The sequence below is a fragment of the Arvicanthis niloticus genome, chromosome 19, assembly GCF_011762505.2.
Source record: "Arvicanthis niloticus isolate mArvNil1 chromosome 19, mArvNil1.pat.X, whole genome shotgun sequence".
Classification (NCBI taxonomy): Eukaryota; Metazoa; Chordata; class Mammalia; order Rodentia; family Muridae; genus Arvicanthis; species Arvicanthis niloticus.
In genome coordinates, this window is record NC_047676.1 from 41,243,772 (window position 1) to 41,266,636 (window position 22,865).

The 22,865-nt window shown below is 40.4% G+C and overlaps 2 protein-coding genes across 5 annotated transcripts in view; one reads left to right on the top strand and one right to left on the bottom strand.

Annotated features, from left to right (window-relative positions):
* The window catches only part of Mtrex (Mtr4 exosome RNA helicase), a 68,550-nt gene extending 49,018 nt beyond the window's left edge, over window positions 1-19,532 (top strand). Inside the window, exons 21-27 of the mRNA XM_034523325.2 lie at window positions 2,314-2,502; window positions 4,206-4,369; window positions 8,262-8,367; window positions 10,116-10,172; window positions 11,329-11,491; window positions 18,121-18,225; window positions 19,293-19,532. Coding sequence (XP_034379216.1) covers window positions 2,314-2,502; window positions 4,206-4,369; window positions 8,262-8,367; window positions 10,116-10,172; window positions 11,329-11,491; window positions 18,121-18,225; window positions 19,293-19,345 — 837 coding nt within the window. The 3' untranslated portion in view covers window positions 19,346-19,532. The remainder of the gene's footprint in view (window positions 1-2,313; window positions 2,503-4,205; window positions 4,370-8,261; window positions 8,368-10,115; window positions 10,173-11,328; window positions 11,492-18,120; window positions 18,226-19,292) is intronic.
* Window positions 19,425-22,865, bottom strand: part of Plpp1 (phospholipid phosphatase 1) — a 65,939-nt gene continuing 62,498 nt past the window's right edge. For 2 of the 4 annotated variants that reach the window (XM_034523327.2, XM_034523326.2), the window contains exons 5-6: window positions 20,419-20,595; window positions 19,425-19,866 (exon numbers count right to left, since the gene is read on the bottom strand). In XM_034523327.2, the coding sequence (XP_034379218.1) occupies window positions 19,744-19,866; window positions 20,419-20,595 (300 nt within the window). In that variant the 3' untranslated portion in view covers window positions 19,425-19,743. The remainder of the gene's footprint in view (window positions 19,867-20,418; window positions 20,596-22,865) is intronic. The other 2 variants (XM_076916204.1, XM_076916203.1) reach the window with 1 other exon arrangement.

The window sequence follows — 22,865 nt, forward strand, 5'->3', positions numbered from 1 at the left end:
GGACTGGAGGACTGGATGGCTGTGAGTCATCTTGTGGCACTAGGAATTGAACCTGCGTCCTCAGCAACAGATGTTCTTAACCACTGAACCATCTCTCTAGCCCTTAGGGTACAAATCAAGTTCTGGTAAATTGCTGGCAATTTAAACTCTTTGCAGTTTTGGTTTTTTATTCTTTGGTAGGGCTTGGGTGTGGGGATGTTATTGACCATAGTCAAGAGAGGAGGGCTCCCTAAGCCCTTCCCCTTTTTCTGGGGTCCCGGAGTAGAAACTGAGGAGAGATGCTCTGTTGGGGGCTGAGTAGGGCTAAGGACTCCTCAGCTGCTGAAAGGGCTCTCTTCCTCTCTGTCCTTGCTGGGCGGCTGGTCCAAGGCTTCTTACTCCTGGAGGCCATGTGGGCCTTGAGGTCCACCACTAGTGCTGTAGCCGTGTTTGTTGTCACATAAGGAAGTGAGCTTTCCAGAGTTGTCATCAAGAGCAGTGCCGGCCCATCATGAAGAACGGAAGAGTGGGCATCGCTATTAAAACAGCAGAGAACTGTCTGCTTCTCATTGTAGCCCAGAACGCCATTTAGTGGGCCCTTCAGTACCTGCTTTGCCACCTTCTTGATGTCATCATACTTGGCAGCTTTCTCCTGGTGGCATGTTAGATCCACAGTGGACACATTGTAGGCAGGACACAAAAGGCCATCCAGTGAGCTTCCCACTCAGTTTGGAATGGCTTTTCCCCAGCTTTGGCTGTAGCAGTGTGTGCAGTGGTAATAAAAGCTGGGCAGCCCCACAGCTTTCCAGAGGGGCCATCCATAGTCTTCTGAATGGCAGGGATGGCATGGATTGTGTCACAGAGTCCTTCATGATACCCAAGTTGTCATGGTTGATCTTGGTCATGGGGTCTAAACAGTTGGTGGTGCAAAAGGTGTTGCTGACAAGTGAATTGTCATACTTGTGGTGGTTTGTACCCATCACATATGTTGGGGCATCAGCACAAGGGACAGAAATGATGACAGCTCTTTTTGCTCCACCCTTCAAATGGGTCCTGGCCTACACTATAATAGTGAGGACAACAGCAGACTTCACAACATACTCGGCACCAGCATCACCTGATTTGATGTCATTAGAATGTTGTTTCTGAAAGATGGAGCTAGGGTTCGTGTTGATGACAAGTTTCCCATGCTCAGGCCTTAACTGTGCCATGGAACATAGGTAGGACTTACACTGGAACATGTAGACCATGTAGTTGAGGTTAGTAAAGGGGTCATTGGTAGGTAGCAACAGTACCTGTTTTGCACGAATTGAAGGCGGCCCCAGTTGCAGCAGAGTTGAAGGCTCTCAGTATAACAGATTCTTTTACCTTGACCCTCACTGTCTTATCTCAGGGATGACGCTAGCATTGCAGAAGATGCAGCAGTCTCTGAGACAGTGAAGAACAGAGCTGATTTATACTCTCTTTACTTCTTTTTCTGAGATAAGACCTCATTGTGTTGTCCAAGTTGGCCTAGTAATGACTATACATAGGCATCTCAAGTAGTTGGGACTACAAATGCACATTACCTTACCAGTTAATCTGTACCACTGTTTACCATGCTTAGGATAGAGCCCAGGGCTAGTGCATGCTGGGTAGTCCTTACTATCTCGATTCTATCTGACTTTTAGAGTACCCAACACTGACTTCTCCTATTGGATAGAAAAACCAGCCCATGAGCCATGCCTTCTCTGAACTCAGGATCATGTGATCATATAACGGGAGTTAGGAAAAGGAGTCTTTCTGAAAAGTTTGATTTCTGACTCAGTAGTGCCCTAGCTATAAATGCCCCCAAATCATGTAAAAATTGAATTTTTCACATTCATGATATAAAATACGTAAGATAGTTACATAAGGTAGCAAGATGTTACACCAACTTAAACATACAATAATAATTTTATTAGTTAGTCATGCCATACCCAAAAACCAATGGGTATGCTATACAGTGCTAATGTATCAGAGGACTATAATCTATTCAGCTGGCATTAGATCGTAGCATAGCAATTGAAAAGGAGTTTTCAGGCTGTGGTGGTATTTGTGGTTCAGAACTCAGGGGGTTGAAGCAGGAGGATATCAGGCTGCACAGCTTGTGCAGCAAAGACCGACCCTGGCTTATCCTGCCTCACTTCCTTCCAAAGTCAAGTTCCCGGAAACAAACACCATGGAAAATTGATCTCCAGTTGTGGGAAAATATATGGATAGTCCTTTTGGTGTCTATAGACATAGTAAAAATGGACACAAAAAGAAAGTGGTTTAGTATGACCGTATTAATGAGTTTTGTGTATTTTATTTTAGGAAGTTCAAAAGCGCTTTCCTGACGGTGTTCCTCTGTTAGATCCTATTGATGACATGGGCATTCAAGATCAAGGACTGAAAAAAGTCATTCAGAAAGTAGAGGCTTTTGAGCACCGAATGTACTCGCATCCACTTCACAATGATCCCAATTTGGAAACTGTATATACACTTTGTGAAAAAAAGGCACAGGTATAGGAAAACAAATTACTTTAAAGCTTTATTTTTTTTTCTTCCATGTATGTAAGTTTTACCTGTGTGTGCTGGAGCAGGCTTGAAGAGGGCGGTGGGTCCCCTAGACTGGAGTCAGGGTTTGCTGTAAGGTCCACGTGTGCAAGAGCAAGTCCTTATCATTGCGCCAGCTCGCCAGCTCCCACAGATGCTGACAGTGGGGTGGGCTTCTGTGTAGTTCATTAAATAGGTTATCTTCTTGACCTGTTTTTAGTTTCTGGAGTGCAAATGTCTAGCTGTCTTTTACATAAACTACAAGTTCTGAAGCCTGCCAGCCATTGCTAGTAAGTCAAGAAGCCTAGGGCAGCAGAGTGCAGTAGAGATTCAGGTAGCTCATGTATTGCGGCATTGTGAGAGTCACGTGAAGGAGAAATGGTGGGATTAATAATAGGTTTATTTCAGTCAGTGTGCCTACAGTGTCGTTTCATTGTTACGCTACAAAACAGTCTTATACACTGGGCTCTATTCTAACTTAAGTTTTATGTCCCTTGTAGTTTTTGCCACAGTGTTTGGCTCTGTTTCTGTAGGCATTTCAGTCAAAGAAATCCTAGAATTTTTTTTTTGGGGGGGGGGGGGGAGAAACCTGTTAGTCATGCTAGTTCACATACAGCAATCTAGCATAGAAATCAACATTATGACAGTTCATCAATTCATAGTAATAGATTGTTATTACTTGCTGAATTAAACTCGGGGTTGTTCAGGAGCTGTGTAATGTGTGTCTCAGTTTTGTCAGTAGTAAAATGCAGGTTTGAGATTGTTGCCTTTTAGAATTGTTTTAAAATTTCAATTATTAAATTAGTACCTTGTGCTGGGGATTGGATTTAAGACCTTGCTTGTGCACACTAAGCAGACACTCTGCTACTGAGTGTCACCTCAGCCTCACTGAAGAGCACAGTGAGTGCCGAACTCTCTGAAATTGGGCACACCAGGAACCTAAATAGACGTCATTGTTGGTCACCTTTATCATTTTCCTTCATCGTACCTTTTTTTTTTTTTTTTTTTTGGTTTTTCCAGACAGGGTTTCTCTGTGTAGTCCTGTCTATCCTGGAACTCACTCTGTAGACCAGGCTGGCCTCAAACTCAGAAATCCGCCTGCCTCTGCCTCCCAAGTGCTGGGATTAAAGGCATGCGCCACCACCGCCCGGCTTCATCGTACCTTAATATTTAACAACATACAAAGCTTCAGAGTTCAAATTCCATCTTTTTAATTCCTAAACTTTTCTTTGTTTTTTTTTTTCTAAATTTAAATTGTCCATTTCAGAATATGATTGCTTTCTTATTCTTATAGAACCATTCTCCTGCCATAGTTAGAAGATATGTAATATTTACTGATTATCTCTGATTTAAAAACTCATTTGCTTAAACCTAAAGGTACACTTTATTCTAGTTATTCATTTTTGCGTATTAAATACATAATAGGTGATTCTGTGTTTTCTACATATTTAACATTTCGGCTAGTGTTTGAGAACTTTTCAGGTACATCCTTCCTCCTGGAACTGTGGCTAAGCTCCTTCAGTGCACACATGTTCAACTGTCTGAAGTGTTAATGAAGAAGGATGTGGACCAGACGACCTTACTACTTTTATGTGGGGTGGTGGTGGTGTCTATCCCACATTACACTATTCAGTTTATTGTTAAGCTGTCTTTACTTTTCTATCCCTTAGATTGCAATAGATATTAAGTCTGCAAAGAGAGAACTGAAGAAAGCAAGGACTGTTCTGCAAATGGATGAACTCAAATGTCGCAAGCGTGTTCTTAGACGGCTGGGATTTGCGACGTCTTCTGATGTCATAGAGATGAAAGGACGGGTGGCTTGTGAAATAAGCAGGTAAAATGTCCTTCTGCAGAGACTTAAATTATATTCTATAGTTTACGTGGAGAACACTTGTAGAAAACAGCTGTTAAGAAGGTTTTATCATGCTTCCATTTTAAATTCATTTTGGACCATGAAGTTGAGAAGTTAGAAAAGTCTCATGGATCCCAGAGTTACCAAAGGCATTTCTAGCTAATCTATTGCTGTAGTTTCTATAAAACGCATTTTCTTGTGTGTCGAGATTCTTTCTATATAATTTGTATTTACTATATTGCAGTTTATATATCATCTTGTAGGGTTTTTTTTTTAATACTTTGAAAATGTTCTGCCTTGACATTTAACTCTAATGACCATAATTCATATATATAAGGAAGAACACAAGAGAGTGAGCGAGTTTTATTCAAGTTTAGGGTAAGAGTAAGATACCACAATGGTGTATTACAGGCTGCAGCTTAAATTTGGAAATACAGAGTCAGCTCTATTTTGCATCCACAGATTCAGCTCACTTATAGATAGAAAATTATATTTAAAAAAAAGTAAATGCATATGTACGCCATATGTATAGTCTTTTTTTTTTTTTTTTTTTTTTTTTTTTTTGATCTTTACCCTGCACAGTATAGTACAGTTGTCCAAGGAGCATTTATATCATCTTAAATGTAACTGATGCAGACATGACTATTGTACATGTGGCGGTTTAAGGCTCTTGAACACTCCAGGGTGTTGGTTCCCTTGGGATTACCTAGGACTTAACTAAAGGACAGCTGCATTTTTCTGACTTAGCAATTCAGGAATGGTTTGGTCACATGGTTCTGGCTCAGTATTCTCACCACACATAAACCCCACACCACCCCCATGCACAGGCACTAGTTCCAATGAGATAGTCATTAAGTAAGACCCTAGGAGACTCTATAAAGTGAGCAGTATTTGAATAGATAAATCTTTCTCTCGCCCTACTCTCCTCTTCTCCTTCCCTTTCTCCCTCTCTGGGTGGGCCAGTTTGGGCATCTGCATAGCACAACCAACTCAGAATGGTGAGCCTAGTCACATGGAGGCTTAGGACTCTAGAGTGAGGTACAAGCTGTTTTCTGATGGTATTTTGTAGTCTAGCTTAGAGATTCTTCTGCAGTAGAATCAATCTTTTGATTACATTTGAGTCACAAATGCTCCTAGATCAAATAGAAAACAAAATGACATCTTTTGATAAGAAAGCAGTAGCTAGCCCATAGAACTCCCTGTTTCTATACCTTCAGTGTTTTGGTTTTTTTTTTTTTTTTTTTTTTTTTTTTTTGTAGTCATTAGCCATGTGTGATGATTGAACACTTAAATAGTTACTCGAGACTAGGGAACTGATTTTTAAAATGTATATGTATATTGTTTAACTCGAAGTTGTCACATATATAGGGGGTAGACTGTATGGTAATGCAATTATAGATGATACAGAAAATAAAATGTTTTTTTTTTTCTTTTTCAATCCATCTTTAAAATCCATCAGTTGTTTTTCCATCATGATTGTTTGCTGCCTCGGAAGCTGGCCTGACTCTTTCCTCCGTTGGGAAGTCAGAGGCAGGCGGCCCGTGAGCAGCAGTGCTCTTCCCAACAGTGTGTGCAGTGATGGCCATCATTCTCAGTGTATACAAGATAGTTTTGCAACTTTTTTGAAATGTCCTCCGAGAGTCAGAGACTTGGGAAATGGTTTGGTTTGACGCATTTCTGGGACAAGCTTGCTGTTGCTGTTGATCTATGTCAGCACTAGAGACTACAGAAGCCAACCAAGTGCTAGCTCACTGTTAGAGATCCCCAACCAGAGAAACTAAGAATCCAGGATTTTAAGTCTAATCTTCATTTTAAATATTCACACAAATTATGCATTTTGTTGGCTAGCAGGCCAGATCAAATCTGTTCAGTTAGATTTGATTTTTTTTCTTCAACATGTGATATGGCTCAGCTTCCCTAATGTACAGTTAAAAATGTTCACCACGGTATCAATAATGACTCTTGTACTAAACGGACTATTAAAGGAATAATACCTGATGAATGGAGAAATGAAACATACAGCCCGATTTCATCTCAGAACAATGAATATTGACTTTATCTTGATATGTTTATATTTATAAAAATAACAGTGTATCAAAGTACATTACTTTTCTTCAAATTTTGTTAAAGCTTTCAGTCAGTCTGGAATCCCATCTTTCTTTTCCTTCTGTTTTTCTAAGGCCTGCCCCTGACTCATGTGCTTTCTTACTTTTTCCTACCCAGATAATTGCACTGCCCTCTTTTAATTGTTCATTTGGTCTTGAGACTTACTACATGTTCTGTAGTCTGCTATCAAAATGTTCTTTCCATGCTCACTTTGGCAGCACATGTACTAAAACTGAACTCATACAGGAACATCCTTGCCCTTGTGCAAGGATGACAGACACATCAGGATTCTTTCCAAAGTATACATCTTGTAACATCATTCTATTTGGTAAAAGTTTTTCAGTGATTCCCTGTTTATTTAGAATAAATTCCAGAATTTCGTCTATTATTGCCTTTCCTCTCTAGACTCTTCCAACATTCCACAGATGCCGTTTCCTTTGCTTGGTATGACCATTACCCCACATCCTACAGGGTCCTACTGTTCTCCAATGCCTTCTGAACCTTGCTGTGTGTCGCTGCAGTCTGCCTGTAGGCCTGGCAGGTTCATGTACAGCCATCCTTCTACACTTGCCCAGCATTCCTTAGATCACTGCTGTGTGGTCTTGGCCACTTCTCCCTCGCCCACTAGGCAGACTGTTTCCTGAAGTGCCTCGTTTCTGCTGTTGTCTGCTTGTGCTCAGCTTAGGTCCTGGTTTACTTTTATAGGCCCAGATCTAAAGTGAAAAAGATTAACAGTTTGCATCTGTATTCTTTCATGAATAAAATATTCTTAAATATTCAGAAAAATTTCTCCTTGTTATGAGTAAATGTTCTTATAATCACTATACCAAGTTAATAAATCCTTAGTAAATAGAGAGTAATTCATGAGATTCTTAACCAGCTTAAAAACAAAATATTTAAGGGAACAAAAATAGAAATATAAGATTCTTACTCATTGAATTAATTGTTGAAGGGAAAGAACTTACTGTTTTGTGGTACGAACTTGAAGCCCCTTATTTTCTAAAAATATTACTTGTAACAATAGATTTTAATATTTTTTGACTTATATATTAAAGTTTCCATAATAACTTTATATGTAGTCAAATATTGAAAAGATGATTTAAAAAAAACAGAAAACATTGTTAAGTAATCTAATCATAGCAAATGTCTTCTAATGTAAATTCAGATATGAAGGTGATCCATAGTTACAGAGCATGGTCCTGGCCTCATTAAAATACTGCCCTGATGATGCAAATAAGGAGCCCAAGATAATGATAGCGCTAGCGAGACCTGGGCCCACTGCACTCCAGAGCGAGAGCTCCTCCAGATTCAGGTGACCATCATGAACAGTGCCCAGTGCATTCAGGTTCTCACCTGCCTTGGCCAGACTCACTTGCAGCATCGGATCAAGAATAGCTGAAGTACAGAATGAGTCTTAGAGTGCATTCTAGTTATAATTTCTAATAATTTTTTTTCTATTTTATTATTAAACACAGAATTCCCATCATATTCTAAGTGATTAGAAGTTAAAAAATAAACGAGTTCTTTGTGCCAACAAAATAAGCATTAACAATGGTTACTTGAATGGATATTTGAGTTTGGATATCATAAAGTGTCTGTTTAATGTCTGCTATTTACATATTGACAAATAGAAAGGTCTACCATTTCCTTTAAAAATCTTGTTATACCTATAGATCTTTCCTCCTGATTAGATAATACATTTTGTTAATAACGACCTGTTAAAGATTGATGTTTATATTGTGACTTGTGAAATTTGCTCTCTCTTTAGTGCTGATGAGCTCCTTCTAACAGAGATGATGTTCAATGGGCTTTTCAATGACCTTTCTTCAGAACAGGCAACCGCACTGTTAAGCTGTTTCGTGTTTCAAGAGAATGTGAGTTAATATAGTGTGCTTTATTTATTCATATATCAGTTTTGATTAAATCATATAATGGATATTTATTAATAATAAGACCTGTTTTCATGTTTATATGCCACATGATTAAGCCAAAAAAAATAATAAAAAATTTTGATATGATAGATGATATGTGCTTAATACACTAACTTCTATTTTAAAATGTTTCTAAAACTACTTCCATTTTTCTGTACTCAGTATTACATAAATCTTTCAAATATGAAAATCAGTATCCACCAAAATTTATTAAGCACCCAGTATTTACAGTGCATAGATCTAGACATTGGAGATGAAGCAAAAACTTTTGTTCTCATGGCTTGTATGTGGGAGAATGAAGAAGTTGAACAGCTGGGTAGAAATACCTGATACTTCAGGTTCTTTAATGTAGGAATAGAAAAGGCCTTCCCAATGTCAAATTTCAGTTGATGCCCAAATGAAAATGAAGAAGTGAATGCACACATTCAGAGAGTACTACTTCTTCTCAGATCAGGACCAGTGCCTTCCGGCTGTGCTGCCCTGAAGACAGGAATGTGGTGAGGAGCTTGCTCATGAAGGGATGCTGTCAGTAGCATCTCTTAGCATTCATTCTGCGTAGTTTTCCTGTTGACCAGTCCTGTCGATAAGCTTTTGTTTTCACAAGAATAATATGGAACACCGAATTGAAACTAAGTCCTACATACTAATCCAGATGCTAATTTCAACTCATCTGTAGCTGCCTTTTAAAATATTAACCTTTCAGCCAGACCCAGTAGTTCAAGCACCTGAATTCCTAGCAGTCATCGGAAATGGAAAGTGAAACAAGAGTCTCAGGGAACTTGCAGGCCAGGTAACCTGGCTAACACATGGACAAAGAGACACTGTTGCTAACAAGGCAGGAACATGAGGACCTGTATGACACTTGAAGGACAGCTTCTAGCATTTGCACTTGTGCGCCACACACACACAGTTATTTTAAATCCTCACAGTCCTGAACATATTTTTCTTATGGTGATGTCATTTTTTTTTTATCCTGATACATATTTTCTCTCTCTAACAGAGAAGGAGCCCAACACAGAGGTCAAGTAGCTTTCTTTAATTGGTTATAGTAATAGATTAAATTGTTGTCTAAGTTAGACATTAAACGAATTCTACTACTGAGAAAGACAATATTAATACTGAAAGTCAGACAGGCACGGTGCATGTGCTTTTATAATCTCAACACTTAAGAGACAGAGTTAAGAGTAGGTGGGTTTCTGAGTTCAAGACCAGTCTGAGCTATGTAGCAAAAACAAAAAAAGTATTAAGTCCAATTAAAATTTGAATTATCATATATTTTGATTAACATTGAGAAATATAAGATTAGTGACAGTATTTAAGTATTCACCCTACATTTCACTTTCTATAAACTTTCCTAGAAGCTAAACTCATAAACTGCGATTAAACTATTGATGCTATCTACACTACTATTTACAGCATTTGCTTTCTTCCCTGTTCCATTTGTATTCACAGAAATTGCCTGGATAGCACACTTTGCAATTAGCAATGTAGTATCTTTCTTCTGAGATGTGAAAATGAATTTTGAGAAGAACAGTAATTTTGTGTATGAAAACAGTTAGAAATTCCAAATGCTAATGGTTGAAATCTTGTAATTTGGTATGAATGAATAGAAAAACTTTACTTCATTGCAGCAAGCAACTAGTACTTTAAGCTTGAGTTTTCTTATTTCATTTTCTTTTTCCTTATCATAGTCTAGTGAGATGCCCAAATTAACAGAGCAATTAGCTGGACCACTCCGACAAATGCAGGTAAGCTAGTCATTATGAAAGATGCCCACACTCACAGACTACTTATGGCACTGCATCATCCCACAGAGTAAATATAAATATGTTTGCTCTCAGTTGTGTCTTTTGATTATATTTTATTAGCTTTCTTGATCTTCAGTCTAGTAACTAAGCATCTACTTTCATTATTGTTACAATATATGGGCTTTGTAAATGTAGATTTAAAGTTAATGTGAGTTAGGCATACTGAATTTCTATTACTTATTTTCTTTTTCAGTATCAGCCATGGTAATTTTTTTTAAATTTTATTTATTTTTATCTTATGCATGCGTACTGTTGTTTTGCCTACATGTATGTCTACCCCACATTGTTCAGAAGAGAGTGTCACATATAGGTCTCCTGGACCTGGGACTGAAGATGATTTTTAGACACTGTCCTTGTACTGGGAGTTGCACCCAGATGCTGTAGAAAAGCAGTCAGTGCTTTTAATTAACCACTGAGTCATCTTTCCAGCCACCATCTTCTTCAATATTAAAAAGTAACATTTAGTTCTAATATTCATTAGCTTTATTTTGAAATACTTATTTTTATTATTCTCTAACTATATATATATGGGGCGGTGTGTGTGGGTGTGAGCACACATATCAACAGAGGGCACCGGAGGGCATTGGATACCCTGCAGCTGGAGTGAGGTATGGTGGTTGGGAGCCATCTGATGTAGTTGTGGGAGCCCAGCTCTGAGTCTCAGGAACAGCAACATGCTGTTAACTGCTATGCCATCTTTAGCCATTTGTTTCTCTTTTAAGACAGTCTCATGTAGTTACATGGCTTTCTGATGCTCAAGAAGCAGATTGGTTAGGTGCTGCTGTTGGGTTTGGGTAAGTGTAGTGAGTTGTAAGGTTTGTAGTAAATATGTGACTGGCATAGAGCTTAGCATCCTTTGGGCCTGTCCCAGCGCTGGGACTGAGACCCTGGGAAGGCTTGGCTGTGGCATGATGCCAGCATGAGTCTGTGAGTGCTTAGATGTGCAGGATATCCAACTCACAGAGACAGTATTGAACATCTGTATCTCTCCTAAAAGAAAAGTGATTTTGTAGAATCTTGCTTTGAAACCCTAAAGAAACAGTGGTATGGGAGATCTTCAGGAAAGAATCTTAATTCTGTTCTTTATTCTTAAAAGGAATGTGCTAAAAGGATTGCAAAGGTTTCAGCAGAGGCAAAACTGGAGATTGATGAAGAAACTTACCTAAGCTCATTCAAGCCGCACCTCATGGATGTGGTGTATACTTGGGCAACTGGGGCCACATTTGCTCATATCTGCAAAATGACAGACGTCTTTGAAGGTAAGGCTGTAGCCATCTCATTTTGTACAAAGTACAGATTTTACCAGTCGTGTATGGTGGCAGTGTGATTGGAAGCTTCGTCTCTCTTCAACCCTACTGTACTATATTTCCTCTCTGCCCACAAAAAACCTGCTGCTCAAAAATGAGGTCTTTAATAGCTTGCAGTAGGTAGCAACAGTTGAGTCTGAAAGAAGGAAGCATGACAGATCAGTGAGGTTCCTTCCCACACAGGAACCTGGGTCAGTGCACAACAGGACTTGTGCTCAGAGGGGCCAAAGCAGTGAAGTAATAGCCCACCACGTTCGTTGCGAGCTTTGTATTAATGCTTATTCCCTACATGAGTAACAGTGAGACTTACTACATATGTGTTCAAGTGTGTGCAGTGTGTGTATCTCCAGGAAGTCACAGTGACATGTAACAATAGCAGTGCATAGCAGAGAGGCATTTTGATTATTTTAAGGTAATAATTAAGCAGACAGTAGCCAGGTGTGTGTCATGCAACTTAAATCCTAGCACTTGGGTGGCAGGAAGGTAGATCTCTTGTGAGTTCAAGGACAGCCTGGTCTACAGAACAAGTTCTAGCCGTTCTGTAGAGACTCTATCTTGAGAGTTAGGGGGGAACAGATGATGATAAGATTTAGTTATTTAGTTGAATTGTTTTGTTTTTTGGTGTTTTTTTGTGTATTTTTTTGCGGGGGGGGGCAGTAGTTGGTTGATTGGTTGGCTCTGTTTTAACTACTGAGGCTTGGAAAAAGTGGTTTTCTTCGTGTAGTACTTGGTGGATCACCTGTGTTTTTATCCCCAGCACTCATGTAAAAAGTCAGGCGCACAGCAGCACATGCTAGGGGTCCAAGTGAGCTCCAGGTAGTAAGACTCTGCCTCGAACAGTGAGGGGGAGAACAATCGAAGACACTACGCATCAGCGCCAGCTTCCATTTGTACAGCGTCCCATCACCCACCCACCTTCCCACCACCACACATCACAGCCACATGCTATGGGAAGTCTCATGCAAGAAGAAGGGTTGTATTGAGATCAATTTGAGGAACTTTAAAAACTTAAGTTACTTACTTTGTCTCCTTGATAGAATGTTATTTTCTCAAACTAAATTTTAATGACTATGAGCTAATGCTTAGGGTATGGGTGCACCTACCCAGGTAGTAGACCTGTTAGGACTACACACTGGCTAGTCCCACTGCTTCTGACTCTCTTATCTGTGTGTGGGATGAAGGAAGGAGCTGCTGTCTGCTCAGCATTTGGCATCAGGAGATCCTTATGAGTTATCTGTAGAAGCGGTTTCCTTCTTGTGCCTGTATAGGATTTTAAGGCAAATACTCTGCAGTCCCTGTTCTTCCAGTGGTGTTTGTGGGGTAGCTTCACCCTTTCCGATGACAGGATACTCGGTGTTGGAAGGGAAGTTTTAGGTACGTTGTGATAAGAGTATAATATTGTACTTACCTGTACTGTTTGTGTTTAAACAGTGGTACAAATTTAGTACTAGATGACTTGGTAACCAGTGGTTGATGCTTAGTTGATGAGTAATTCTGAGACTCTCCTGAGGACCAAGTCCTATGCCAAGTACAATGCAGGCAATGTCCCTGCCTTCAAGAAAGAGCTGGCTTAAGTGGACATTGGTGAGTAGTTATAAGATCTATGTGAGGTCCTAACCTTAGACCAAACTAGATAGTAATTGGTAAGGATGTGACCCTCAGAGATTTAGACAGAAACATGCTGAGTAAGTTGTCTTCTGTCCTTATGAGAATAATTCTGATTTGTTCCTCCAGTAAGGCTGTTCATATGAAAATGAACTTACATAAAAGTATTCCTAACAGGTAAACCAGCTGTGCATACCTATATCTTAGAAGTGTTATCGCAGAAAGAGCTGCTGATTCATGTTACAGTACAGATGGGTCTTAAACATAATGTTAGACGAGAGAGATGATTTCATCCGTGAGAAACGCTGCAATAGGCAGCTCTGTAGATAGAAAGTTAATGAATGGTTGCTGTAGCTTGGATGTGATGACTTAATAAGAACAGGATTTTGGGAGAGGCAATTAAAATATTCAGTTAGATTGAGAGTTACACAGCCGTGAATAGACCCATTCCCTGACTCGTGTAGGGTTCAAGGCTATATTCATCAGTTCTTTCCTAGTATAGGTTTTCCCTAAGCATTGAAGACAGTGCTTGCTAATTGTACAGGCAAAGATGCTTAGAAGAGTGGATTTAGTCTAGTGTATTTATACTCACTCAGAAAAAGCAATGACTAGTAAAAGTTTAATTTCTTGGAGGACCAGACTGAAATATATCACCACTAGTTAATACCAGTAAGATAGTGTGGGGATGAGGTCCATGTCTGAGGCTTTTGTCTTACAGCTTGTCTAGCTGGGTCTAACTGATGAGGCAGAATGCTTGGAGTGAGGCAAGTCTTGAACTCCATAGATTTCAGAAATAGCACAAACAACATTAGATTGTATGTGTTTCTTGGTACTCATTTGAAGTCTTTCAAAACAAATGAGAGAATACCTCACTTTTGATGCCTTATGTAGCAGAAGACTGACAGATTCCATTTTATATTGCCTGTGAACCAGTTCCGCCTTTCCAGAGGACTGCATTTCCATCTAAGCCATTACATAATTTAAATTTTTGGATAATTTGCATAAACATTTAGTGTCATGGCCTCATACATGAATGAGTTCCCATTGTGCTGTGGACGTTCCTGAAGCACTTCACACTGTTCCATTTAGAGCTTACAATAGCCCCGTCAGGTGGACCTATTACGTCTCTTCACACCAGACAGCTGAAGATCCTGTAGTTTAATGAAGGAAAGTTGGCGCGGTAGAGTGTGTAAAAGCTGGGGCCTTGCAGTCTCGGAAGGCACTTTGCAGCCAAGCTCCATTTGCAGCCCTTCTAATGGTTTTCATTTCAAGCAGAGTCTTGCTGTGCAGTTCTGGCTGGCCTCACCGTGTTCCAGTAGCTGAGATTCTATGTAGAGCTGTACACCGTACTACTGAGCTGTGGTACCTGTACTTCCTTCATTTATCTCAGTGATCAGATCTTTATTGACAGTAGCTTCTAGCTAGAATGGCATTGTTTTGTTTTGTTTAGTTTTTGTAGTTATGGCCCAATTTTAAAAATTGAGAGTAGCTTTCATGTATTTGAATTAAAGTGTTTACCATCTCTCAAAGTGGAGTGAGCGTATAACACTAGCACTTGGAGCTGAAGTAGAAACTGGTTTAGTTTTATCCTTATGTGTGCTTGCTTCATGTTTTTAGCTGTCTCACCACACACAGCTTTTGTTAGATGGATGCCATGGACCACTGAGTACTCTCTGTCACTGATCTCAGCAATCCTTGTCTGTTCATTTTATCATTTCTTCAGCCAAGTTTGGGGTAGGGGCAATAATGACTGGCTTTTAACTTATTACAGGTCTAAGATTCCTCCATGACTCAGCACCATGGTTGAAAGGGAACCCTCTGCTGCTGTAAAGGAAAGCCAGTAGACATTCCTCCCTTTCGGACTTGTCTGGGGCATCCCAACAAGTCAGAACACCCGTTTGGGGGCAGGGTCTAACAATGTTTCTCTGGCTGGCTTATAACTCACTCTATAGTGTAGACCTCAAATTCACAAAGATCCATCTGCCTCTGCCTCCTGACTGCTGAGATGAAAGGTGTGCAGCTTTTGATACCTCATCCTAGACCTGTTGGTGTTAGCCTGCCTGTGTAAAGGTACTCCCACCTCTTTGTCTCTGCAGTAGCAGTGCTGGGACTAGCTAGGGTTTCCTACGTTACAAATACTAGTAACAGAAACAGCAAATCTATTGGTTTTTCAGATTTTCCCAAGTCTTGATAATAGTTACTTGGGGTCATATGAGTTGCCTCACTAACAGGAAGTGTAGGTGGATTCTCTGGAGGTCTGCTGTGGAGTGAGCATTCTCCAACTTTCCATGTGAGCCCTTCAGGTGGTTCCCCTTTTCTAGTCTCAAAGACAGATCAGGAAGCAGCTGGGATTCTTCTTCCCTCTGCCTTATTAGTCATCGTCAGCATTTGTGATCACTCTTCTCGGACTGGATGGCATGGCTAAAATGTGCTCCCAGATCCGTACACCTCAGCAACTATCCTGGGTAGAAACTGTCCGGCTTCCTTCACCACTTCCTTAAGAGGCAATTCCAAACATCATTGTTCTCCTTGTGCATGTGTTGCACTCCAGTCCAGCTTTCCACTGGTCCTGCTTCAGGAGGAAGAAAGCCAGCAGGCAGCCTCGAGCCCACATCATCACCTGCACATAGTATATAGTGCTGAGCATTTGCTACTGTTTTAGGAAGGTTTGACCAATTCTGAGATATAGAACATAGCTCTTGGGTTCAAGATGTCCTCAGTCGTTAAGAGGACACGCTGCTCTTGTAGAGGACCCTAGCACCCACATGACAGCTCATAACTACCTTTAACTCCAGGTCTAGGAAAATCTGACACATACTTCTGAATTCCTTGGGTGCCTATATTTGTGTATGTGCATATGATCACTTCCTCCCCTGGCAATAGGCACATATTGTTTCTGCGGATCTAGCACATAAACCTGTTTAAATTTCTTTTAATTTTTTTTTTAAGATTTGTTTCTTTCTATATGTGTGTAGTATCTGTACAGAAGCGGGCAATGTGCATACACACACACAGACACAAAATCACACTCTTAACCTAATTTTTCATGTTTGTATTTATAGAATATGGAATTTGCCTGTCCTGGCATTTTACAGCTTAAATATGAAATCTATACTATAGTCTCATATATGTGGTCCCCAGCTACTGTTGCTCTTCTGTGAGGTTGTAGAACTCTGAAAGATGGAGGAAGTGGGAGCAGAGGGGATTCAGTTTGTCCCCCTCCTCCCTGTCCTCTTTCCCACCACTCCAATCCACCTAGATGGGGGTCACGCTTGTGAGGACAGGAGGAAGCCCTGAGTCAATGTGTATTGTTGACATGGGCATAGCTATAGCCATATCAAGAATCCCAATGCCTCAGACTTGTGGACATGGCAAAGCCTTCTTCCCCAGGTGAGACTCAGGGATGATATAGCCTTCCTCTGGCTCAATCAAGTACATGTATTTGCTGATGGCTGGGCAGTGTGTAGAGACAAAAAAAAAAGAAAAAGAAAAAAAAAAGAAAAAAAGAAATCCTAGCAACCACAGCTTCCTCCTTTCAGAAGACTGTAACCTGAGGCTGTTCTCCTAAAGTGCCCACCTCCTTGTGCTGTATGTAACAACACACTGAGTTTGTAAATTACATAGCAGGTTTCTTCCATCAGATAGAGCACAGCCCTCTCCAGATTTTGTTTGTTTCTTCAGATTCTGTCTTCTTCATTCCCATGTTGCCTCAGTCAGGTTCGCAGGATCAAAGTCAGGACATGGCACATGCTCTTTCTATAACACCCTTCTGTGACTTCCTCATGATGGACTGCTAAGCCATAGCCAAAGTAAATCTTTTACCACAGAAGTAAGAATGTAACTAACGTATAGTTTACTACTTTTGTTTTTGGTTTTTGACTCATTTAGTAAACTTTCTCACCAACAGCCAAATAACTTCACAAGACCTGTATAGTAGAAGTAGGCTGTCATTGTCCTCTTTCAAGTTAGACAAATCCAGAAGAGGAAGAAATCCTCATTTTAAGTGATATTTAGTGGTATTTATGGATGTTCAATGGAAGTTCTTGTGTAAGGCCCTGGGATTTGAATTCCAGTACTATTTGGACATAGGGTCTCACTATGTAGCCTTGCTGGCCTGGAACTTGTTGTGTAGACTAGGCTGGCCTCAAACTCACAGAACTCCTTGGGTGCGGAGACTAAAGCTGTGCACCATCACACCTGGCTGCCCTGTTTTTATTCAGTCATTTATCCCAGTGACACACTGAGACATAATGTGGAGAATGAACTATCCCAGTGTTAGAAGAGAAGAATGAGAATGTGAAGAGGAGGAGAATGTGACCACCTTTCCTAAAGCTTGCACTTAAGCCAGATGTTCCTAATGCAGAGCAGACATTATAGTGAAGTCCCCAGAGTTTTAATTCAATCTGTCACACTTAGAGAACAGAGTCCAGGTCCCTCTTTACACAAGTCTTAATAAGGAGCATGTCTGTAGCTTCAGCTTCCATAGATACTTGTCTTCCAGTTGCAATCCATAGAGAGGTTTGTTTCTTCTCTTGCTACTTCTAAGAACACATTGTAAAAAACAAACAAAACATTGAGGAAACAAGCCAATAACCCTGTTCTCTCACAGGTATGCTTGTAGTATCCAGAATCCTGAGTAGGGCACAAACCGGGTCCTGAGAAGGTGGACTCTGTTAGGCTTTTGTGTACTGTCTCCATGGTCTTGCTGCCTGACAGAGATGTCCTGATCCTCATAGGCCCAGTGAGTTGGCATGTTACCTTCCTCAAGTCGGTCTCTTCTCTAAAGCCAGGGAATTTGGCTTACCCGCCTCTAAAAACGTGTCACTGCATCCTTAGAGTGTGTCCTTTCTCAGAGGCGGTGTTAATTAAACCTTTTCTGTAACTGCCAGTCATGTCCTTGTGCTTTGCAACTTAGCCCAGGTTTTACTCCTCCCGGTTGTAGTCACAAGACACTCATTGATTCCTTTTCTGTCCAGGCAGTATAATTCGTTGTATGAGGCGGCTGGAAGAACTGCTTCGGCAGATGTGTCAAGCAGCAAAAGCCATTGGAAATACAGAGCTGGAGAACAAATTTGCTGAAGGTCAGTGTCTAGTTTATACACCTTTTGCGGTAATGGAGGCAAATCTTGAGACTTGGACTTTTGACATAACTTAGAAGGACATTTTGAGTTCTCTTTGGCTGGACTATCACAGAGGGTCATCTAGTAGTGGAGATATTAAAAGTGGAGTGTTTATATGGAGATGTTTAGGGTTTTGTTTTATATATTACACATTCCCAGTCACACATATTTATTGACTACTTACTATGTGTCGAGCATTGTTCTAAGAACTGAAAGAGTGAACATAAAAGTACCATTAGTAGAGCTTATCTTGGAATGTGAGGGAGGTAAATAAATGGTCATTAAGTCTGCAGGAAAAGAAAGGTGGGTCTAAAGGCCTCCAGAGATGACAGTTAAGGCCTTTTATGTATGCTCAGAATGTTTGAGCAACAGCAGGCCAGTGTGGTTGAAACAGAGTAAGGATAAGTAAGGGATTGGAGGGGACAAAGTGGCCGAGTCTGTAGCCTAGCAAGGAGGATACAGGGAGACAGGTATGGAAGGATGGTGAGGTGTAAAGAGGAGGTGGGGAGTTGGGAAGCATGCCATTTATAAATAGCTCTCATCTCTTCTTGTATCCGGGCCAGACAAGACAGACTATAGTCAGCCCATGCTAGTGAGTTCTAACCTAAGTATTTCACCATCTTACTTTCCACACTTGGGTGATTAGACTCTGTTGGTAGAGGCAGCCACATAAACAGTTTAAAAATAAAATATATACTTGTCCTGCTTTAATATGAAAGTTTCCCGTGTCATCTACTATGACGATAACTGCTTCTCTGGATCCTCTACTTCTGACAACTGAGGTCCTTTTCTAGAGCTATCTTTAATACCTTAGCACAGCCAGGCCTAACAAAGTGTAGTTGGCGGTCAGAAGAGAGAGACTTGATCTCTCAGGTTCAGGTGGCTCTGAACTCATTTAAGCTAACAAACTTTTATATTCAAGGTGGTTCTCTTACCAGTTTAGTCAGGACTGGGCCGTAAAACCACAGTTTGAGAAATTAAATGCTTTATGGTCTTAAAAGTTTAAACATTATTTTCTTTTCCCTTAGGAATTACCAAGATCAAGAGGGATATTGTCTTTGCTGCCAGCCTCTACTTATAGAGTTCAGTGTTACTCACCGCCTGATTGCAGTTGACTACAAATGCTTACAAGAGTTCAAGTGGTTCTCCCAACTCGAGGGTGGTTCGCAAGCATTTTATTGTATTTAAATCAAATATCATTCTGAGAAGGCATGTGACATATACATTTGTACATAGCATCTTTCAATAAAAAATGTACAGGTGGGGCAGTGTTTTAGTGGAAGGCTTAAATTTTTTCTAATTGAACTATTAGATACTCATTGTGTTAAAAGTAACTATATACACAGATAAAGTGGGCATCCAAGAGGTATAGCAGCAGTCCTTTAATGAATGGCCTGTACACCAGGAAGTAATATGCATCTTCTTGGCTTCCTTCTGCCTCCAGCGCTCCCTTTAGAGCTGGCCAGCTCCCTGCACCCTTCAGGGCTCATGATTGCTTGTGTAGTTCTGTACGTTGGTATTGGTTTCATGTAGAGTCGTATTTGAGTCCTCCTTTTCTTTTTGAGAATGTGTATCCTTGAAGAAATGTGATACATACAAAACCTATACAAAACAGGACAGGCATTTAATGGTGTGATTTACACAAGTTTAAAATCATATACAAAATTTCAGGAACCAATTAAGAATGTAAAAAAATAACTGGCTAGGCTGGTCGTAGTGGTGCCTTTAATCCCAGCACTGGAGAGAACAGGTGGGTCTCTGGAATTCTAGGTCAGCCTGGAACAGCTACAATAAGTCACTGTCTCAACAACAACAACAAACAAACAAACAAACAAAGCTGGCTAAAAAATATATTTTGAAGAAAATTCTTTAAAATGTTTTGGTAAATAGCACTTCATTCAACCAACACTTAAAAATAATTCATTAAGCGAATTTTCAATTCATGAAAAAAGGAAATTGTTCACTACAACCATAGGCTTTAGTAATAAAAACATTAAGAATTTTGCAACACTGACAAAAATTGCCCAGCTTTTGCCTGTCTGACCTGTCCTTTTATTAACATTCTAATCAGAATAGTGAGCCACATTCCCTCGGGTGACTTATCCTAATGCTTAGCAGCGTCGGCATTCAGGCTGTTGTCTGTCTGATACTTACAACTAATATCGCAACAGCAGCTCCTTGAATGAGTCCAACTAACACGTCACTCCAGTGGTGTTTGTAATCAGAAACTCGAGAAAGGCCCACATATATGGATAAAGCGACAAGCCCAAACTGTATCGTGGGTCGTAATAGTCTTGCCCAGTGTCCCTTCATCCTGGCTTGAAGATAAAGCTAATAGAAAAAGGATTGTGGGAGAGAGAATACTTGATTTAAGAAGCCAGTTGAAAACTTGAATATTACCCAGCATACCTCTAAAGTGTTGACATTTAGATTATCAATATATTTGCGTATGAAATAAAACTTTAGGCAAGCACTTTAAAGCAACAACCCCCAATAGTATTGCCCCAGTAACTTGCATTTAGAAGAATTTATTACCTATTTAGCTATTCCATGCTCTTCAAATTTTAAAGGTAGGGTTTCACTGTTTGTGACTAGACAGGATTTCAAGGTAGTCCTTCCCTGTGCTCTGTGTTAAAATTCTGATAGTGTATAGTATTGTCATTTGTTCCTAGTATTGGAATAAACTGCTAGAATTCAGACAAGGGTTTTGCCCCTGCCCTAGGCCAGACTCCCTGTTTCCTACCTAGCAGTCTAAGGACTGTTTCCTTAGCTCACCTGTTTACCCAAGAGCTCTGCTATCCTCAAACAGCAGCAACTGAGATCTAAGTCAGTGATCCATGGAAGTAAATACAATACTCTGCTCAAATAAGTCGTGTGGGCTATAGTGTACTCAAGGTCCAGGAAAGAGATCTGCCTCCCCTAACCCTGCAACCTCCCCTAACCCTGCAACCTTCTTCCACACTGAGCGCAGCCCTTTCCACTATCTCTGGCACATAAATGCCTGAAAATTTTGATGTAGAAGGCGATCTTCAGTGAATCTATTATCATTTTAAAAAAGAAAACAACCATGCTGCTTTAATAGGTATAATCCTTGCACTCAGGAGAATGGAAAGTTCCAGGCTATCTAGGATGCAAGACCGTGTGTCAAGCCTCCCCACAAACAGCCTACCATCCCTAAAAATAAAAATGTAATTCTCAACATTCTCAACATTAAAAACCCTTCAGGCTAGGAGGGATAGCTCAGCTTGCTGACTAGTTCATATCAACAAGCTGGAGTTGGAGAGGAGGGAACCTTAACTGAGACAACTGCATACGGTTGGGCTTGGGCTGTAGGCACGCCTTTGGGCACTAGTGATCAGTGAGGGAAGACAGAGCCTATTGAGGGTGGTGCCATCCCTGAGCAGGTGGTCCTGGGTTCTATGAGAGCAGGCTGAGCAAGCCAGGAAGCAGCATTGCTCCATGGCCTCTGCATCAGCTCCTGCTGTGCTCAAGTTCCTGTCTTGACTTCCTTTGATGATGAACTGTGAAGTAGAAACATAAGCCAAATCCTTTCCTCGCCAATTGCTCTGGCCATGGTGTTATCATCATGGCAGTAGTGGCCCTAAGACAGTTTGTAAAATGCTTGCTTTGGAGGTATGAGGACAGTAGTTGGATTCCTAGCACTCATATTAAGAAGCCATGGACTATGTTTGCATGTGTAATCTCAGTGCTGGGGACAAAGAGATAGGAGAGATGGGTCCTTGGCCAGCCAGCCAGTCTAGCCTTATTGATGGACTGACCCCTGACCATGAGAGACCCTGGCTCAAAAGGGGAGGACAATATTCCCGAGGATGACACCAGAAGTTGTCCTTTAGCCTCTGCATGCACAAGGGCATTTAAATAAAAATAATTACATATACATAAATCTGTCCAATAATTTATGAATGACTGGAATACTGTTTAAAACTATAAGGCATAGCATGTGCATGGTGTAAACATGTAGTTATAAAATGCTATACCGGTTGTTAACTTACTAGCTAGCTTAAGTGATACCGGTTCTCCATAGAGCCTCTCCCCCTAACCCCCGTTTTAAAGAATTTCATCTCAAACATTATTTCCACCTCAATTATGAAGTTCATTTTAAAGGTAAGTTTCTGGGCTGGAGAGATGGCTCAGCGGTTAAGAGCACTGACTGCTCTTCCAGAGGTCTTGAGTTCAATTCCCAGCAACCACATGGTGGTTCACAACCATCTATAATGGGATCCAATGCCCTCTTCTGATGTGTCTGACAGCTACAGTATACTCATATAAATATAATAAATAAATCTTAAAAAAAAAAATAAAGATAAGTTTCTAGACTACACCTGAGCCAAATTCTGGGTACTGTGAACAAAAATGCAGCTGTATGCAACAGGTTTTTTTCTTTTTTAGATGCTAGAAACATCTAAGAATTACAAATATTTACAAATAAAGATATTCTAGGGAGAATTTTAACCATCTCTGCTGGGACAGTGGGCTCCACTTAGGAAGATTCATTTTGGTAAGTCTCACATGAGGGGTACTCAAGATGAAACTGGAAAAAAAACATTTCCTGTTTAATGCTTCAAAATCCCTCTAACAGT